Consider the following 16,309-nt stretch of genomic DNA (forward strand, 5'->3'; position numbering starts at 1 on the left):
CAGGGGCAGTGGAGGATTCAGCAGAGACAAAGTGAAGAGCAGCACAAGCAGATCAATGAAGTGCACTGCTGAGGGGAGCAGCGGATAAGACAGGAGAGGTCAGCTGTCTGCCGACTTGTGGATCACTTCTGGGGCAGGGTTCGAACTCACATTCAAGCAGCTATGGCTCACCTGCAGTGCTGCGCTTTACCCCCTGCGCCACGAGGAAGTGCCTACTTGCTTTATTTTAATGCTTCCAGTTAGAGGTGAATACTGTTTTGGGAATCTGTGCTGAATCTGTGCTGTGCTTTTACACTTATATAGGACTGTTGCTTTGGTCGATTACACAACATAATGACTGAATAATATATATATAGTTTTAGACTTTGTACTTAAAAGGTTTGTTGTCTTTTTTTAATTTGTTAGAAAAATCAGATGCAAAAGACATTGGAAAGAAAAAGAGTAAAGATGGAGAGAAGGAAAAATTCAAATGGTCATTTCATGGTTCTAGACCCTCCTCAGATGTACAATACTCTCTGCAGTCTCTGTCAGACTGTAAGTGCTCAGTCTCCTAGAATCACTGTTCTGGCTGTTTTCTAAAATTCTAGATAAGGTTGAAGCATAGAAATGTATTTCCTTTTCAAAAATATCTACATAAATGCATTCAAGATTGCCAATATTTGTCAGAATCACATACAGATGTGTATATTCTGGCCAGGACCTCTGCAGGTGATAAAAACCAAGGTTGTCTGAGTTCTTATGAGTCAACAGTCACAGGAGAAATGCTTACGTGGGGAGGATATGTACCAATAAGAATATATTGTATTTTTGTAATTCAATATATTAAAATGGTATTTCATACAATTTAACATATGGTTACACATATTTAGATATAATGCATAGGTATATGACATGTTTATACATATGTAAATTTATTTTATGAAATTTTATAGAATATGAAGATATATTAGTATATGTCCTCCTTTGCACAAATAAATTCTACGTACATGTAACATGTTATAATATTTGTAGTCCTGACATTGAGTCTTCTGTTTTGGTATTTCTAGGGGACGGATTAAGATTCTCAGCTCATAATCACTGTGGGATCTAAAACACCTACATTTACCCCACATCTGTTTTATTTTCACTTTGTACTCTCTTTGAAGATATTACTATGGTTTTTGTGTGGAAATGTTAATAATTATGACTTTTTTAACAGAAAAGTGTCTGGTAGTTTGACACAGAAAACAGTCACTAGTCACTTCTTTAAGTCAAGATTAAATATTACCTCTTACATTGAAGATTTTAAGTGATGTTTTTGATGATGGGTGACATAGAACTCCCAAAATTAATTCTTCATCTTTGTCAAATCTTTCTGACTTTTACTCTTTGTGAAAATATAAGTAACAGGGAACTTTTTTTTTTTTTTTCCTACCGAACTCACCCATAAGTTCAATGTCAAGATACAGAATGTGCTTCAGAGGTTGGGCTATGGTGTGAAGCTCATTCATATCTCCACTCCATGAAAGATATACAAAGTTTATCTTTTAAATGTAAAAATGTGTTTTTATGTTTGGCATATATCACATCTTAATCCATTCTAGAGAGTTTATGGATGCACATATAACTTATATTTTGCTTATTATATAAGTAGATTATATTTATAATCTAAAAGTATTTTTCTTTAGCAAATATCTTAGACTTAAATGTAAGTGCTTGGATTTTTAAGGAATAAAATAAAACATCTTAGTTCAAAATAAAGGTAAGAAAGGAAACTAATTTAACTGCTAATATCTTGGATAGTATCTTTAAAGAACAAAATATTATACTGAATTATATACAGTAACTGCAGGAATGTTAAGAATCAAATGAATAGGTAAGTGTGATACTCTAAAGTAATTTCTACAAACATTAAACATTGCAAACTAAGTTACTTATGTTTTCTCTATGGAAGGGTTCACTTGTTTATGTTTTCTTTTTGAAATGACACAGAGATTCCTGATCTTATTTAAGTGTTACATATAGGGGTTACTAATGATCTCAGTTTTATTATTGATTTATTGAGTTATCACTGGTTGATAACATGGTGTGTGGTTCAAGACTATAGAATCACACCTCCCCAATAAGTGTCTCAATCCTAAAATCATTCCATCTGTGCATAATTATTTTCAGACCATTTGTAGTTACAGTGACTGATAGCTTATAAGTTTGTGCAATAGCATTTTCAGAGAAGTAAAATTATTTCTTAAATAACTTCAAGGTACTATTATAAAGGTCGAACTAATGAGACAGCCTGAAAGATTGGTGCACACTTGAGAGTTAGCATTGATTAAATGCATTCAGTTATTTACCTACATCTTACCATCACAGATGAACTCATTAAGGATATCGAGCAATCTGAGATCACTGACAAACCCAGTTGGGCTAGAATTGCATGACAATATTTATGTTTGGTTTACAGGTTCTTCGGCAATACAGTACTCTCACATGGTTGTCTATGCGACCTTCACGCCTCTCTATTTGTTTGAAAGGAAGATATTCTCATTAAAGAAGATGGTAAGCACTTAAGAGCAGAAAACACAATATTATTTTATGTTGTGGATGTGAATACATGAGAGAGAGACAGACAGGATAGAGTGGCTTTTGCTAGAAAGGAAAACCAACATATTACCAGGAATAATTAAAATTGTATTTTTGGATTTCAGTCTCCGTATCTAAAAACTTAGACACTAACACAGGGCCTGGCATATTCAAATGATTCCAGAAGTTCCCTTTTAAAGAAAATGAAGGTATAGGCTCCCATGCTTTTTATCAATTGCTTGTTTCCGTTATATGACAGAGAAAGGACATGTAAATTACATATTTTTATTAACTATAGTGTAAATCTTCTCTCCTCTTCCTCCTCATCCCTTTTCTCCACTTTCCATTTCATATAGAAAACATTCCTTCCTCCAAAAGTCCATCTTATACCAGCGATAATATTATCAATATGCTGGGACCTAAGGTGCTATTATCAATATAGACATTAGTGGTCGTTTCTCTGTTTGTAATTCAGAGTTAATTCCCTTGACCATGATTAAATCCAGCTGTGCTTACAGGCCTGTTCCAGTGTAAGGCTGGAATTGATCCTCTCAGCCCTGATGTGTTTATAGTCTTTTACTTGGCCAGAGCCTGGTGCTGTCTTAGATTTTCCAGACACACTGAATGCTCCAGCACAGTGGCCAATGAGAGGACACAAAGCCTGCTTGGAGTGGCATGGCCTCATGTACAGGAAGGACTCAGACACTTTGCAGAACGCAAAAGAACAAAAAAACGGGATAAATGCATTACAAAAAGAAAAGTGTATAGCACAATCTATCTGAACTTTGCACTGTTCTTTTGAGAAGCTAGCATCAAAACAAAAGTGAGCTTTGAGTTTCAAAGCTGAAAAGGCTCCCTTAGGTTTGTTTGCAACAACAACAGATGTCTTTTGTGCCTGATGTGCTAAGCAGAGAGCTAGCTCCGAGGACTCAGTCTCTCTCCACCAGCTTCAAGGCTAGCGAGGAAGCCAGAGGAGCAAGCAGCAATTATGACAGCTTCAAGATGGGGGAAGGGGGAGCATCTGCTCCAGAAACTTCTTGATGTGGCAGCATACGGAGCAGCCTCTGTCCTCTGTCCTCCGTGAAAGTCTCCATTGTTAGGAGGGATCATGGGGATTCCCTCTGGGGGAGCAGCTGTTCCAGGGAGAAAACATAGACTGTGGACAGGGCAACCATTTAGTTCCTCCTCCACCTCACATGCTGTGTGGCAACTGCTGGTGGTGAAAAGCAACAGCAAGCAAACCTTACATATTAAACACTTGCATCAAAGTTTTATCCATAGAAACAATGGTTCATTTTGAACCTAAATGGCATGCTAAATTTTTTTGCCATCTCATGAAATCTGGATCTCTTAGAACTGAATAGAGGATTTTAGTTCCCTCATTTTGTAAAGAAGGAAGCTGGGTTCGCAGAATAATGAAATTAGGTTCACGTCCTAATGGTGCTTTTATTAATATTAATACGGTGGCTAATTTTCCTTTACTGTCATCTGATAGAATGTATTATTTTATTTCATTTTTAAAAAGATGTATTTATTTATGCATATAGAACTGGGGTATAGGCCAGAGGTATGGTGGGTGAGATGATTCACCAGAAACAGAGAGGGGAGCAGAACAGGCAGACTGACCTACATGCACTGCTGAGGGGAGCAGTGGGCGAGACAGGAGAGGTCACCTCCCTGGCCGGGGATTGAACTCGCTCTAGAACAGCTGAAGCCAGCGAGATTCAGAGTGCTCCACTTAAATCAGTTGCACCACCAGGGAGGGCCGAGTGTATTATTTTGAAGACATGAGTTGCTAAAATCCTTATAAATCTGCTTCCACCTTGTAGTCCAATTCTTCTGAGAAGCTTAGAGAATATGGCCTTTCACACATCTACAGCCATCCTGTGCTGGTGACTAGAACAAGGTCTTGTCCTCTTATTGTACCACCAAAATCACCTCCTGTACCTGCCTGGAAGCTCTTTCGCCAAAAAAAGGAGACTGTTATAACTGATGAAGCTCAAGGTATGGCCTGCATTGTTTCAAAGTCTCTTCAAATTAACATTCTTCTAATGTAAAGGTCTAAAGTTTCATTCGTTTATAATGAAAGATGAATATCATTTCTAATTAGCCAACATCACACCGAAGGCTTCATTTAGTTTTATGCCCAAATGTTGAGTATTCAAGGATCAGTTCTTTACATCCCAGAAACTTAGGGGTTTGTTTTCTTCTAAACTGACCAGGTATATCAAGGTCATTCTTTGGGTGACAACATTGTCATTAATACTGTGACAGCTACATAGTTTGTAATAAACAATATAGAAACTTGAATAGCATTCATTAAGCCCCTGAAGTGTATTTATGCTACTGGAATCAATCTCGAGTGTCCTGAAGGACATAATCTTTGAATAAACTGATTGCCGCTTGCCACTTCTATAGAAATAGAGCTTCTGCTTCTGTGTTAATGTTGACATGGAGTCACTGAGGGAACAGTAGTTGTCCTGAGACCTAAATCGGCCCACCTGGGCTGAGAGGGGAGCTGAGACACTTCACAAGTTCATGTGGAAATTTCTCATAATTCATGAGTGAATTGTCAACTTTTTTCTCTGCAAGTCTTCATGTTATGTCTGTTATTAGCTCCATGGAAGAGAGACGAAGATGGGAAGAAATGAATGAGACCATAAAAAAAAAAATGATTTTAAGCAGAAGGGTAAACATGAGAAGAGATTTAAAAAATAAAAAATAACAAATTTAAGACATAGCAGAATGATACATGATTTCTGTGTATTCAACATACACAGCCTTTCCATTGCTAATTTAGCACTGGCAGTTTTTAATGAAGGATGATAAAAAATGGGAGTATTGGCCCTCCCTAGTGGTGCAGCGGGTTAAAGCATAGCACTAAGAAGCTTAAGCCACTTCCACATGAGTTCGATCCCTGCCTGCCCCGGAGGAGATCCACATAGCGCGGATGACCTCTCCTGACCCGCCCGCTGCTCCCCTCAGCAGTGTACTTTGTCGATCTGCCTGTTCTGCTCCCCACTCTGCCCCTGGTGAATCCTCTCATCCTCTGCATCTGTGGCCTGTACCTCAATTCTGCATGAATAAATAAATAAATCTTAAAAAAAAAAAAAAAAGCTAAAACCACTACAGCATAAGTTTGATCCCTGCCCCAGAGGTGACCCACATGGCACGGCAGACCTCTCCTGACCCGCCTGCTGCTCCCCTCAGCAGTGTACTTCGTCAGCTGGTCTATTCTGCTCCCCAATCTGTCTTGGTGAATCCTCACCGCCCCTGCACCTCTGGTCTGTACCCCAGTTCTGTATGCATAAATAAAAAGGGAGTATCATGTATTATACATATGTAAGTATGTATATAATTCCACAAAATGCTTAAGTTATCTTTCTTCAAAACCCTCCTTCTGTGCTCATTTCCTTGCTTCTTCTGATACCTCCTTATTTTCTAACTGTGTTCAGTCATCACTGGGTAGGGCTGGAGAGGCTAATGCCTGAGGGGCTGCATTTTAATCGGAATGAACAGTGAACATTCCTGGTGTCCATTTAGTGAAGGCACCATTGTGAAGCTTATACACATGATTTAAGCCTCTGGTCCGATGAAATCATGGCTCGGGCCCCTATTGGTGGTGCTGGCTGGGGTGATAATTCACCAGGGTGACGGGAGGACCTTAAACCACATAGGGAAACTCACACTCCAGTGGCTCTATGGCTCCCCACGCTGCGTGGCCACACAGACTGGAAGACATACCTGCTCCTTGCTGCCACGTCCAGCTATAATTTACATGCCTTTTAGAAAACGTAAATAACAACTGATAGCTTTGTAATTTTCCTCACACTCATTTTCGACCTCCATTGACACAGCCAATGTAGCTGGGAGCAAAGATTTCTCTGGCACAACGTATTTTATCCCAGCCAGAAAAGAGCAAAAGCTGAAGAAGTAATCTGGTTTGGATGGAGAGAAGATATGATCTCCTTAGTTTTTACTTAGGCCTGTCTGTGTCTTCCCCTCTTGCCTGACATTGTCAGTCATTTGTTTAGACGTGTTAGTTTCAGGAATGGGGCGTGGGAGCTTGCAAAGTGGCACTGCTGCTCTGAGTTACAGGCTGCCAAAGCCCCTCCCTGACTTCCCGTCAGACCTCCTCTCACCACACCCCACTGCCCTCCCTTCCTTCTTGCCTACTCTCCTTTGTCTTTCTGGAACCAAAGATCCCCACCCATATAGTGCTTGATAGGAAGAGAATATCTTTTGCTTTTAAATGCTATTTTTAATTGATACATCCAATTATAATTAAAAATTGTTCATTCAGAACATAAAGGAGTAGGTGAATGAAATGAAACATATTAAACATACACATGTTTTGCTGTGTAAATGTAGGCATTGGGCAGCTCTTTTGCTAGGTGGGAAGACAATGTAATGGTTCTTGAGAGTCAAAAATTGTGTGGCCCCAGGTAACAGTACCACCACATAACTGCCCTTCTCTCTTGCGGGTTAACTATTTAAAGTGAAAATTTTATATGGAGAAAGGGCTTATTTTAGAGATTGCCACAAAACAACCAGAAAAGTTCTGTGTGTTGTGTCAGACCTTGACATTTTTATCCTCCAATGTGCATTGTATCTACAGTAGCAAGAAGTTGTATTTAAATAATCACCCTTTATGGTTAATTTTGGCATTCACCGTGTTAGTACAGGTGGGTGACACTGCCTTTGGGAATTTCCTTCTCCACCTGCCTTAGGTTCCTTTAGAAATTTCACTGGTGAGTTTTGTTCTCCTGCCTTCTTTTCCACTTGTGAACTTTGCTTTTGTACATTTCCTGTTCTTTGACTACTATTTCCTTTTGTAAATCTACATTTCCTCTTTATGTCTTGAGCAATTGTATTGCACAGTTTAAGAGAACGTATTTTTTAGTGAAATTTTTGAAAAGATTTATTTACGTATGCATACAGAACTGAGGTACAGGCCTAAGGTGCAGTTGAAGTAAGAGGATTCACCAGACAGAGTGGGAAGCAGAACAAGCAGGTTGACAAAGTACTGAGGGGAGCAGAGGGCAGGTCAGGAGAGGTCTGCTGTGCCATGTGGGTCAGCTCCCTAGCAGGGGATTGAACTTGTGCTGAAGCGGCTGCAGCCAGCTTCATAGTGCTGTGCTTTAACCCAGTGTGCCACCAGGGAGAGCCCAATGAATACGTTTATATTTTTCATATAAACATTCATATTTTCCAAATTCTAGCCTTTGCTGAGTGATAATTCGAGAAGACAAGCTCTCTTTCTCCTTTGAAGCTTCACTGTTTCACATTGTAAATTTGGAAAACAACAGAGAAGTAGACAAATGTAGTCCAATATTGGCATGATCCAGAAAGTGCTTTCACTTAAAAAAAAAATATTTAATTGTTGGAAAAGTGATGATGTATCTTTTCTGTTTTTCAAGCAAAAATACGTTATGACTTTTCTGATTATCCAAATTTATCCTAGTACGTTCCTCCTTAACTACATTGACATTTGCTGGATTATTAGTACTTACCTCTGAACTGCAGTCAGTGTTAAGTTCTTCCAGTAATTTTTGAAAATGTGTTAAAAGATAGACCATGTTATTTGTTACTTTTTAGAAGTAGTGATAAAGAAGCCTGAACAGTTTGTTGAGATATCAAGTCCATTTTTGGATTACAGAATGACTCCATTTACAGTTCCAAGAGAAACGTAAGTATATACCATTCCTTTCAGCAAATGTACCTTATTAACAAATGAAGTATTTTTTTTTTATCTTGTATAGCTTAGGATTTCATTTAACAGTTTTTTTTTTCCTCACCTATTATGTATGAGTGTTCTAGGCTGCATATTTGTATCCTAAAATTCTACATTGAAGCCCTCATCCAATATAGCTGTATTTGAGGTCATGTCTCTTAGTTGTCATTAATTGGGCCATAAAAATAGTATCATAAGGAGAAATACCAGGTTACAGAGAGCCTCCCCTCCCCTGCTCCTGCTCGGAGGAAAGGCCATGTGAGAGCCCGCTGAAAAGACGAGCCAGGAGGACAATGCTCGCATGCTTTGGCCGCACTGCGACTGTGCTCTCAGACTTCCAGCCTCCAGAGCTGAGAGCACATACATTTCTGCAGCTGAAGCCACCCACCCTGTTAATATTTTGTTTGGTAGCCTCAGTACACTCATGCAATGAGGCACTCTACCTCTCTTGAAGATAGAAGGAAGCATTTCATTTTCCTTCCCCTCCTTAGATACCAGCTTTGAAGGAAAGCCAGGTAGACAAATGAAAAATTGCCATAAAGTGTAAGACTTGCCATCACACAGATGTGACCCAAATCCTATGCTTTTACCTCAAGGAACCTGCCCTGCAGAAGTAATTAGAACCCTGCTGAGAGGAGTCCTAATGTCAGGAACTTGCCATCAGCCCGCAATACAGGCGACACCTTCTATATGCCAGGAGGCATCACCGTATTGTGGCCAGAGGTCTAGCTAGTGTTTGAAGTTCTTTTTCTCCCTCACCCAGGTGTAACTTCCAATTTCAAGTTGCACATCAAAGCACATTTTACTTCAGGGCAAAATGCAGAGTCTGCTGCAGTGAAGTGGTTGAGATTTTAGTGCACTTTCCTTTGTAGCGCTTTTGCTATGCTGCTGGCCATTGTTTTTTTTTTTTTTTCTGGAGTAGACTTAAGATTAACTCTTAACCTTAAGATTCAGATTTAAAAAAACATAAGAAGGCAGATAGGCTTCCGGGCTGCCTCACCAACGTTAGATGCCTCTCTGTCCTTCCGGGAGGGTGGCCTGCTCCGTTGGGCTCTGCCATCCGACTGTTCTAGCCAGCACTGAGGAATGTGCTGTTCCAGGCATGACACGCCTCGTCCTCCTCGTCCATGTCTGATAAGGCCCAGCGCTCCTGTATCTGGTGTCTTGAATTCCTGACTGAGAGGCTCAGGAGCTCAATGGGCAGGGCTGGCATCACTAACCACGGCAAACCTATTCTGTTAATTCTGCAGGAAAATTTTTATTTATTCATTTGTTTCTTCTGAGATGCCGGTGGGATCGCAGGAGGGAGGAAGAGGGACACATTTGATTCATCTATTGTCTTGAAGAGAATGTGTGTTTCTGGTTGTGATTTCCTGTTTCTGCTCTTTTCACGTGCAATTCTCTTCCCATGCTGTTTCTTCCCCTCTGTTCCTAACACAGTTGGACTTACTTAGCCTACCCACCTTCCATTTTCCATTCCGTGAAAACCAAGCAACCAAACAAATCCAAAACACTAAGAATGATGCCCAGATTATTTGTGAACATAGCATATTTTCTAATGGTTTTATCATTAGGAACTATCATTTGAGCAAATGGAATAATGAAGAGGAAATTAGCGATTCCTTCTTTAAAGTCACCCTGTCTTGGAGATTCTCCCTGGCCATTATCCATCATCAACAAGCTTTTATCCGGCTGGGTAGCCCCTTGCCTCCACATCTCTCTCCACCCTCCTGTTTTGTTCTCAGCAAGAAAGCAATGCTCCATTTTCCTCTGTGCTTCCTCTTCAGATTATCTCCTCAAAGGCTCACCTCTTATATCACCTTTATGTTGCATGTATGGTAGAGAAGAGGTGTCAAGGCAATGTGAATGTTTATCTAGTGACCCTGTAAGACAGGGATGCTATTAGAGGTGTCAAGGTGATTTCTAAGTAGATACCTTCCATCCCCTAAACAGCATAACTGGGAACATAAAATAGACTTCAGTCTTTCCTTTGCTTTGTAGCTGACACACCTGCAGATATTTCACACAATTATATGCTGTTCTCCATTTTGCTCATTAGATTCTTAGACAGGAATAGAACACCCTCTAAGGAAGCCAATACATTTCCTCTCCTTTTAAAGCTACTATGAATTAGACTTTGACATTTGGGACACAAATAGCCCTAATTGGTAGTGCAATATAATATCAATGCAGCACATTACTATTATCGTGGCTTCTTGTCATTAATGTGTGTTGTGTTCTCCATGTTGTGAGTGTCTATGAATAGATAGGTGCTATGAATATATTAAGGAGTGGCTTTCCTTGTTAATAGAGTATACTCAAAAGCCTCCCAGTTTCCTATACTAATCATACCCAGCAGATTCCCTACACTGCCTTCTTATGTCAGGGATTTCAAGAAATTCCACTCATGCTAACATTCAGTGGCCCTAGAATATCAACCGTTACTTGGCTGTATTGCAGTTTTAGTTTTACTAATGATTTCATTATCTCTGTACAATATTGTCTACTTCCTGGAGCCTTGCCTTCTCCAAATTTGCCTCTACTTCTCTGTATGCAATGGGAAGCATTACTAAATTTTTAGAATTAGTTAATGTCAGTTTATATAAATCAGAATAGAAACCCTAAAGATATCAGATGGACTTTGTATCTATACTATTAATCTTTGATATTTAAATAGTATCCTGGCTGTGACATGTGCTACCATAAATATCAACTGTGTTGAAAATATCTTTGAGGGATTTTTAGTTATTCAATTTTAATACATTTTGTCTAATGTAGCTACTAGGCATATGTGACTATGTAAATTTAATGTAACTGTGAAGTAGTCACAGTTCAAGTGCTCAAGAGTGAAATATTCTAAAGTATTCAACATCTTACACATCCATGATTTGTGCGCTTTGTTATATTTAATGTTGATTCCTCTATTTTTTTTATTAAGGTAACTGGTTTATAATACAATATATGATTTACAAATATAATATCCCATCTCTATAAATGTATAGTGAATACCTTTTAAAGTGAATAACACTTTATTAAAATTATTAAATAACTCATATTGGGGCTCACACACATGATGGTCATTAGATAGGATTTTATTTTTCTTCTTGGATTTGGCTAAATTGATCAAAGACAGCAAATGATGAGAGAAAAACAGTCTAAATAGACATCAAAGGCTATTCATTGTACTGCCCTATTTTCTGGATTCTTTATATCATACTCATTGATTTACATTTTTATCAACACTAAGTTGAAATGGTTAGAGGTATTCTTCACTATTGAACCTCTAAGGCTATGCATGAATGACTGAGAAGTGAGTGATGAGGGGGTCTCTTGCCGTAGGCTCACTAGATAAACATTTGTGTCAATGACCAGCCTTGACTGACAGCTTCACAGACTGAGAAGACACTTTGCTGCTACACTGATTTCATAGTTTTGTTGCTATTACCAACTAATAAATCTAATTCTCCTCCCACTTTTCTTTTAACTTTAAATCTTATTTTCTGCATAAATATATCAATTTCTAAAAATGTTTGAAATACATTTATTTTGAATCCAACAATTTCATGTGCACGTTTATCAAACAATTTATTTTATTGAGGCAATGGTGGCTTACAGCACTGAGTATGTATTCAGAGTACAAGTCTGTACCTCTTCAAATGAATGCTGCCTCTGTAAGGTGAAACAGCTGTGATTTGTGCACCTCTTATTAAGTCAGTTTAGAGTGATCAGTACATTTCTATTTGTCTTCTTTTTTTTTTAAGATTTATTTATTTATGCATACAGAAATGGAATACAGGCAGAGGCACAGGGGCGGTGAGAGGATTCCCCAGAGACAGATTGGGGAATAGAACAGGCAGATCAATGAGGTACACTGCTGAGGGGAGCAGCTGGCAGGTCAGGAGAAGTCTACTGCACCATATGGATCACGCCCAGGGCGGGGATCGAACTTATGCAGAAGTGGCTTAAGCTTCTTAGTACTGTGCTTTAACCCACTGCGCCACCAGGGAGGGCCCCCGACTTTAGTTTCTTAGTGTTGTGTTTTAACATGCTGTGCCACCAGGGAGGGCCCTATTTGTCTTCTTTAATAAAACTATTTTTTCTAAGGAATATATGGGTTGAATACATTTAACTATCTGAATTAACTTAAATCTTTTAAGTTGTACTGACTAGTATTTTCTCTTTTTTTATTTTCCCCTCAGTTACACAAAAAGCCAAATGTTGTAGAAAGTAGATCTTGCTAGATATTAAAGTCATTATAAAAATTCAAATAGTAAGCTAAAATTCATGTATTTGCAGAAGCTTATTTCTTTCTACACATCTATGAATCTTTACAAATTTTTAAATTATTTTTATTATTATTATTATTTTTAAATCTTTTTTTAACAGTAGTTTATTTTAACATCATTTTGTGCTTTTTTCCCATCTCAATTGTAATCCAATGGGCTTCCTATAACCAAATCACTCATGTGCCATCACCACAGCCTGGTTCCCCGTCCCCCCCATTTTTGATCCCATTCCCCATTCGACCCCAGTAAAATGTCTCTGGTATATAGTTGTTCATTATTATTATTTTCTCCCCTCCCTGTATGCTCCTTCTATGAGTGAAACCATCTGGTATTTTTCTTTTTCTTTATGGCTTATTTCACTAAGCATGATCCCTTAAAAAATTTTTACCTTTGAACTTAACCATAAAACAAAAACTAAATATCAATCAACACTTTAAAGTTTAATCTGTTGGACTATGTAGCATAATAAATTGTTTCCCATATTACAAGTTCAGATTGCCACATACACTCAGGATTTTGCTGAACTTAACATAAATATGCTAATGCTTTATAATTTTGGTAATCCATTTTATGCTTAATCATCTTGTCACTAAAATGGTGATTTTTACTATTACAACTAATTTTGGGTTATCTCTCAGCTGACTGAAGTTGTATACTAATCCAAGATTTTCTGGATTGTAAGAACTGGAACTAGAGACACCCAGGACAAATGTCCTTGTGATTTGTTTTGACCACCACACCCAGACCTCTAGAATCTCAGTTCCAATAGGAACACAAATGAGTTGGTTGCAGACCTAAACTCTTCAAGTTACTCCCTTCCTTGATTTATGCATGCATTTTTTGAGTATTACTCAGCTGAAGTGGGTGAAGTTCTACAACCCAGATTATTCTGGGGACCTGCCTGCTTACTTCAGTCACTCTTCTCACTGTTCCAGTATGTTAAGGGTTCACTTGCATATTTCTGCTGTTGGCAGTACCAAAAGCACTTGTGAGGTGAATGGCGTTTTGGCCTATTTTTCTGCAGTCAGAGTTCTCAGGTCAGCCCTTTCTTGGGTAAGTGCTCAGGCCACTCTGGTGGGAACAGTGTCCCTGCAGCAATAAGCTTGCCTGCTGGTTCTAGGCTCCCAGTTTGTGGGAGAGAATCAAGCTCCACAAATGTGCTTGTGCTACCCTCTAGTGGCAGATAAATCAGAGACAACCAGTTGAAGACCAATTAAGCTTTACTGAACATTGGTAAGAAAATACCTGTAAGATTAGGAGGTCTACATACATGGAATGTAATTTTACCCTTTAAAGCACATTTACCTTAAATATCGATATCATAACAAATGTTCTGGCAGTGGTGATTTGGGTTGTATCAGCAATTACTTGGAAAGAAATTGGGCATCTGGTATGAATGTCACAGTCACACATTTTAAGGGCTTAAGAGTCATCATTCAGGCCCTCCCTAGTGGTGCAGCAGGTTAAAGCACTGCACCAGGGAACTAAAGCCACTTCTGCATGAGTTCAATTCCCGCCGGCCCCGGAGGTGACCACATGGTAGGGCAGACCTCTCCTGACCCGCCCGCTGCTCCCCTCAGCAGTGTACTTGGTCGATCTGCCTGTTCTGCTCCTCACTCTGTCTCTGGTGAAGCCTCTCACCACCCCTGAGCCTCTGGCCTGTACCCCAGTTCTGTATGAACAAATAAATAAATCTTAAAAAAAAAAGAGTCATCATTCAGTTTCTGTAGCTGAGTCTTATTTCACTGATACATTGCTCTTGGACTTAGTTAAATTGATTCTAAATGTTGTCAGATTTCTATGTTCTGATCAATAAGATGATGACCTTGATTTAAAAATAACTAGTATTCTAGAACATTTTATACCAATACATTGACACACAGAGGCTATTTTTTTCAGTAGAGTGGAAAGCAATTCACTGCTTTTGATGTGAAGCAAAAAACAATATCCATGGTTGTGAAACAGTAAGAATTACAAAATAAGGATTATAGAGCTTTCCATTGTTGACAAAAGTGTTGATTTTAATAAGCATGATGACATTCAGTCTTAAGAAAAAACAAAAAGAATACCTTGTTATTTGTGGAAGTGTGGATGGACTTTAAAATATAATGCTGAATGAGATAAATCAGACAGAGAAATATAAGTATAATGTATAACCTCCCCCTCATTCGGAATGTGAAACAAACAAACAAAACCCAAGCTAGAAGCCCAAAAACTGATGAATGAATTCCCAGTGGGGGTGAACAAGGTGAGAGAAGGGGTTGAAAGAAAGACACAAACTTCCAGATATAAAATAAATAAATAAAATAAATAAGGGGGGTAACACCTAGAGGGAGTAATATAGTTAATATGCCATAGTATATCTTTGAAAGTTGCCAATGGAGTAGATCTCAGCAATCTCACCTCAAGGGAGAAAAGGTTGTAAACATGTTGACAGATGTGGTGAACACATGTAAAGATATACAAATATGGGCTGTTCTATTTTGTATCTGAAATGAATGTTATTATGTTGATCATAGCTCAATAAAAAACTGTAGTCATTTGTTAGTAACTTTAAAGTAAGATAACAAGTGTTTTTTTTTTTTTTTTTCCCTTCTCCATTAGTCATTTTGTACGATCTGTTATTAAGAAAGGGAATCCTCCAGGATCTACCTTACCTTCCCTTCCTGAAAATGATGAAATGGTAACCTTTAGCCAGTCTGAATTCAGTCATTTGACAAAAACTGTATCTCAGGTAACTATGTGACTCTGATTGCTGGTGCCCTTCTTAATTGTAAAAGAGGCTTTTCTTCAAATTGTGAATGCATGTAAAAAGACTATACACCATTCCTCTGTACAGAATAATGATGACAGCTTTTAATAGCTCCTTATAGATCATCACCTGTTTGTGTTGTGAGGACCTAGTATGCCTCTATTGTATTTCTTGCCTGCCACTCAGACAGAATTGATTAACTCCATACACTTCCAATTTTGCCAATTAGGTATCATTCATAAATAATATGCTATAATCTTATAATTATTTTGTAAATATTATGTAGGATAGTTTTATTCAAATGAGTTCTTGCATCAGTTCTTCTGGAACTTCTCTTACTTAATATCATTGAATGAACTTTGTCTTTTTGTGTACCCAAGTTCATTCATTTCACTGGTCAAGGGTAATCAACTATCTTTTCCATTATTCTTTCACAGCATTAATAGCATTGTTTATTGCTTTTGTTTCTTCTTGTAACCATAAGAGTTCCTTGATATTCTTGAATGTCCCTATATATGTCCAAGAATCTCTATCCCCTGGGTTTGTAACCTTTTATGTGCTATGATATCCTTTGTCAATTTTCCAAAATTTTAATATACAATGCAAGCAACTCATCTATTTTTGCATATTAATTAAATATTGTTGGTATAGGAAGGAATATTAGCTGCCCGGCTCATTACTGCAAGGACCCGCACTTGACTAGTTGGTGGTTGTGTGACTGCAAAGCATAGTTGCCGAATAGTTGGCTGTTGCAGGTTAGGGGAGTATCTGAGTATCTGTAGACAGGAAGAAGTGACTCGTGATATGCAAAGCTCAGCCTAGAAAAGGCTGTAATTACCAGCAGTGACCAGCATACGTGTTTTAAGATACTTGCAATGACTGTAAAGTACCATCATCTTAACTTTCTTTTTTTTTTTTTTACTAAAAAGTTTATTTTTACATCATTTTTCACATTTTTTTTTCATCTCAATTGTAATC

General features: G+C 38.3%; 1 protein-coding gene across 1 annotated transcript in view; it reads left to right on the forward strand.

Moving 5' to 3' along the window:
- The window catches only part of ADGB (androglobin), a 110,680-nt gene that overhangs the window by 37,611 nt on the left and 56,760 nt on the right, over positions 1–16,309 (forward strand). The window contains exons 10-14 of the mRNA XM_004674136.1: positions 406–534; positions 2,441–2,535; positions 4,389–4,563; positions 8,158–8,248; positions 15,184–15,313. Coding sequence (XP_004674193.1) covers positions 406–534; positions 2,441–2,535; positions 4,389–4,563; positions 8,158–8,248; positions 15,184–15,313 — 620 coding nt within the window. The remainder of the gene's footprint in view (positions 1–405; positions 535–2,440; positions 2,536–4,388; positions 4,564–8,157; positions 8,249–15,183; positions 15,314–16,309) is intronic.

Source organism: Condylura cristata, unplaced genomic scaffold (genome assembly GCF_000260355.1).
Source record: "Condylura cristata isolate star-nosed mole 26May11 unplaced genomic scaffold, ConCri1.0 scaffold00001, whole genome shotgun sequence".
Lineage (NCBI taxonomy): Eukaryota > Metazoa > Chordata > Mammalia > Eulipotyphla > Talpidae > Condylura > Condylura cristata.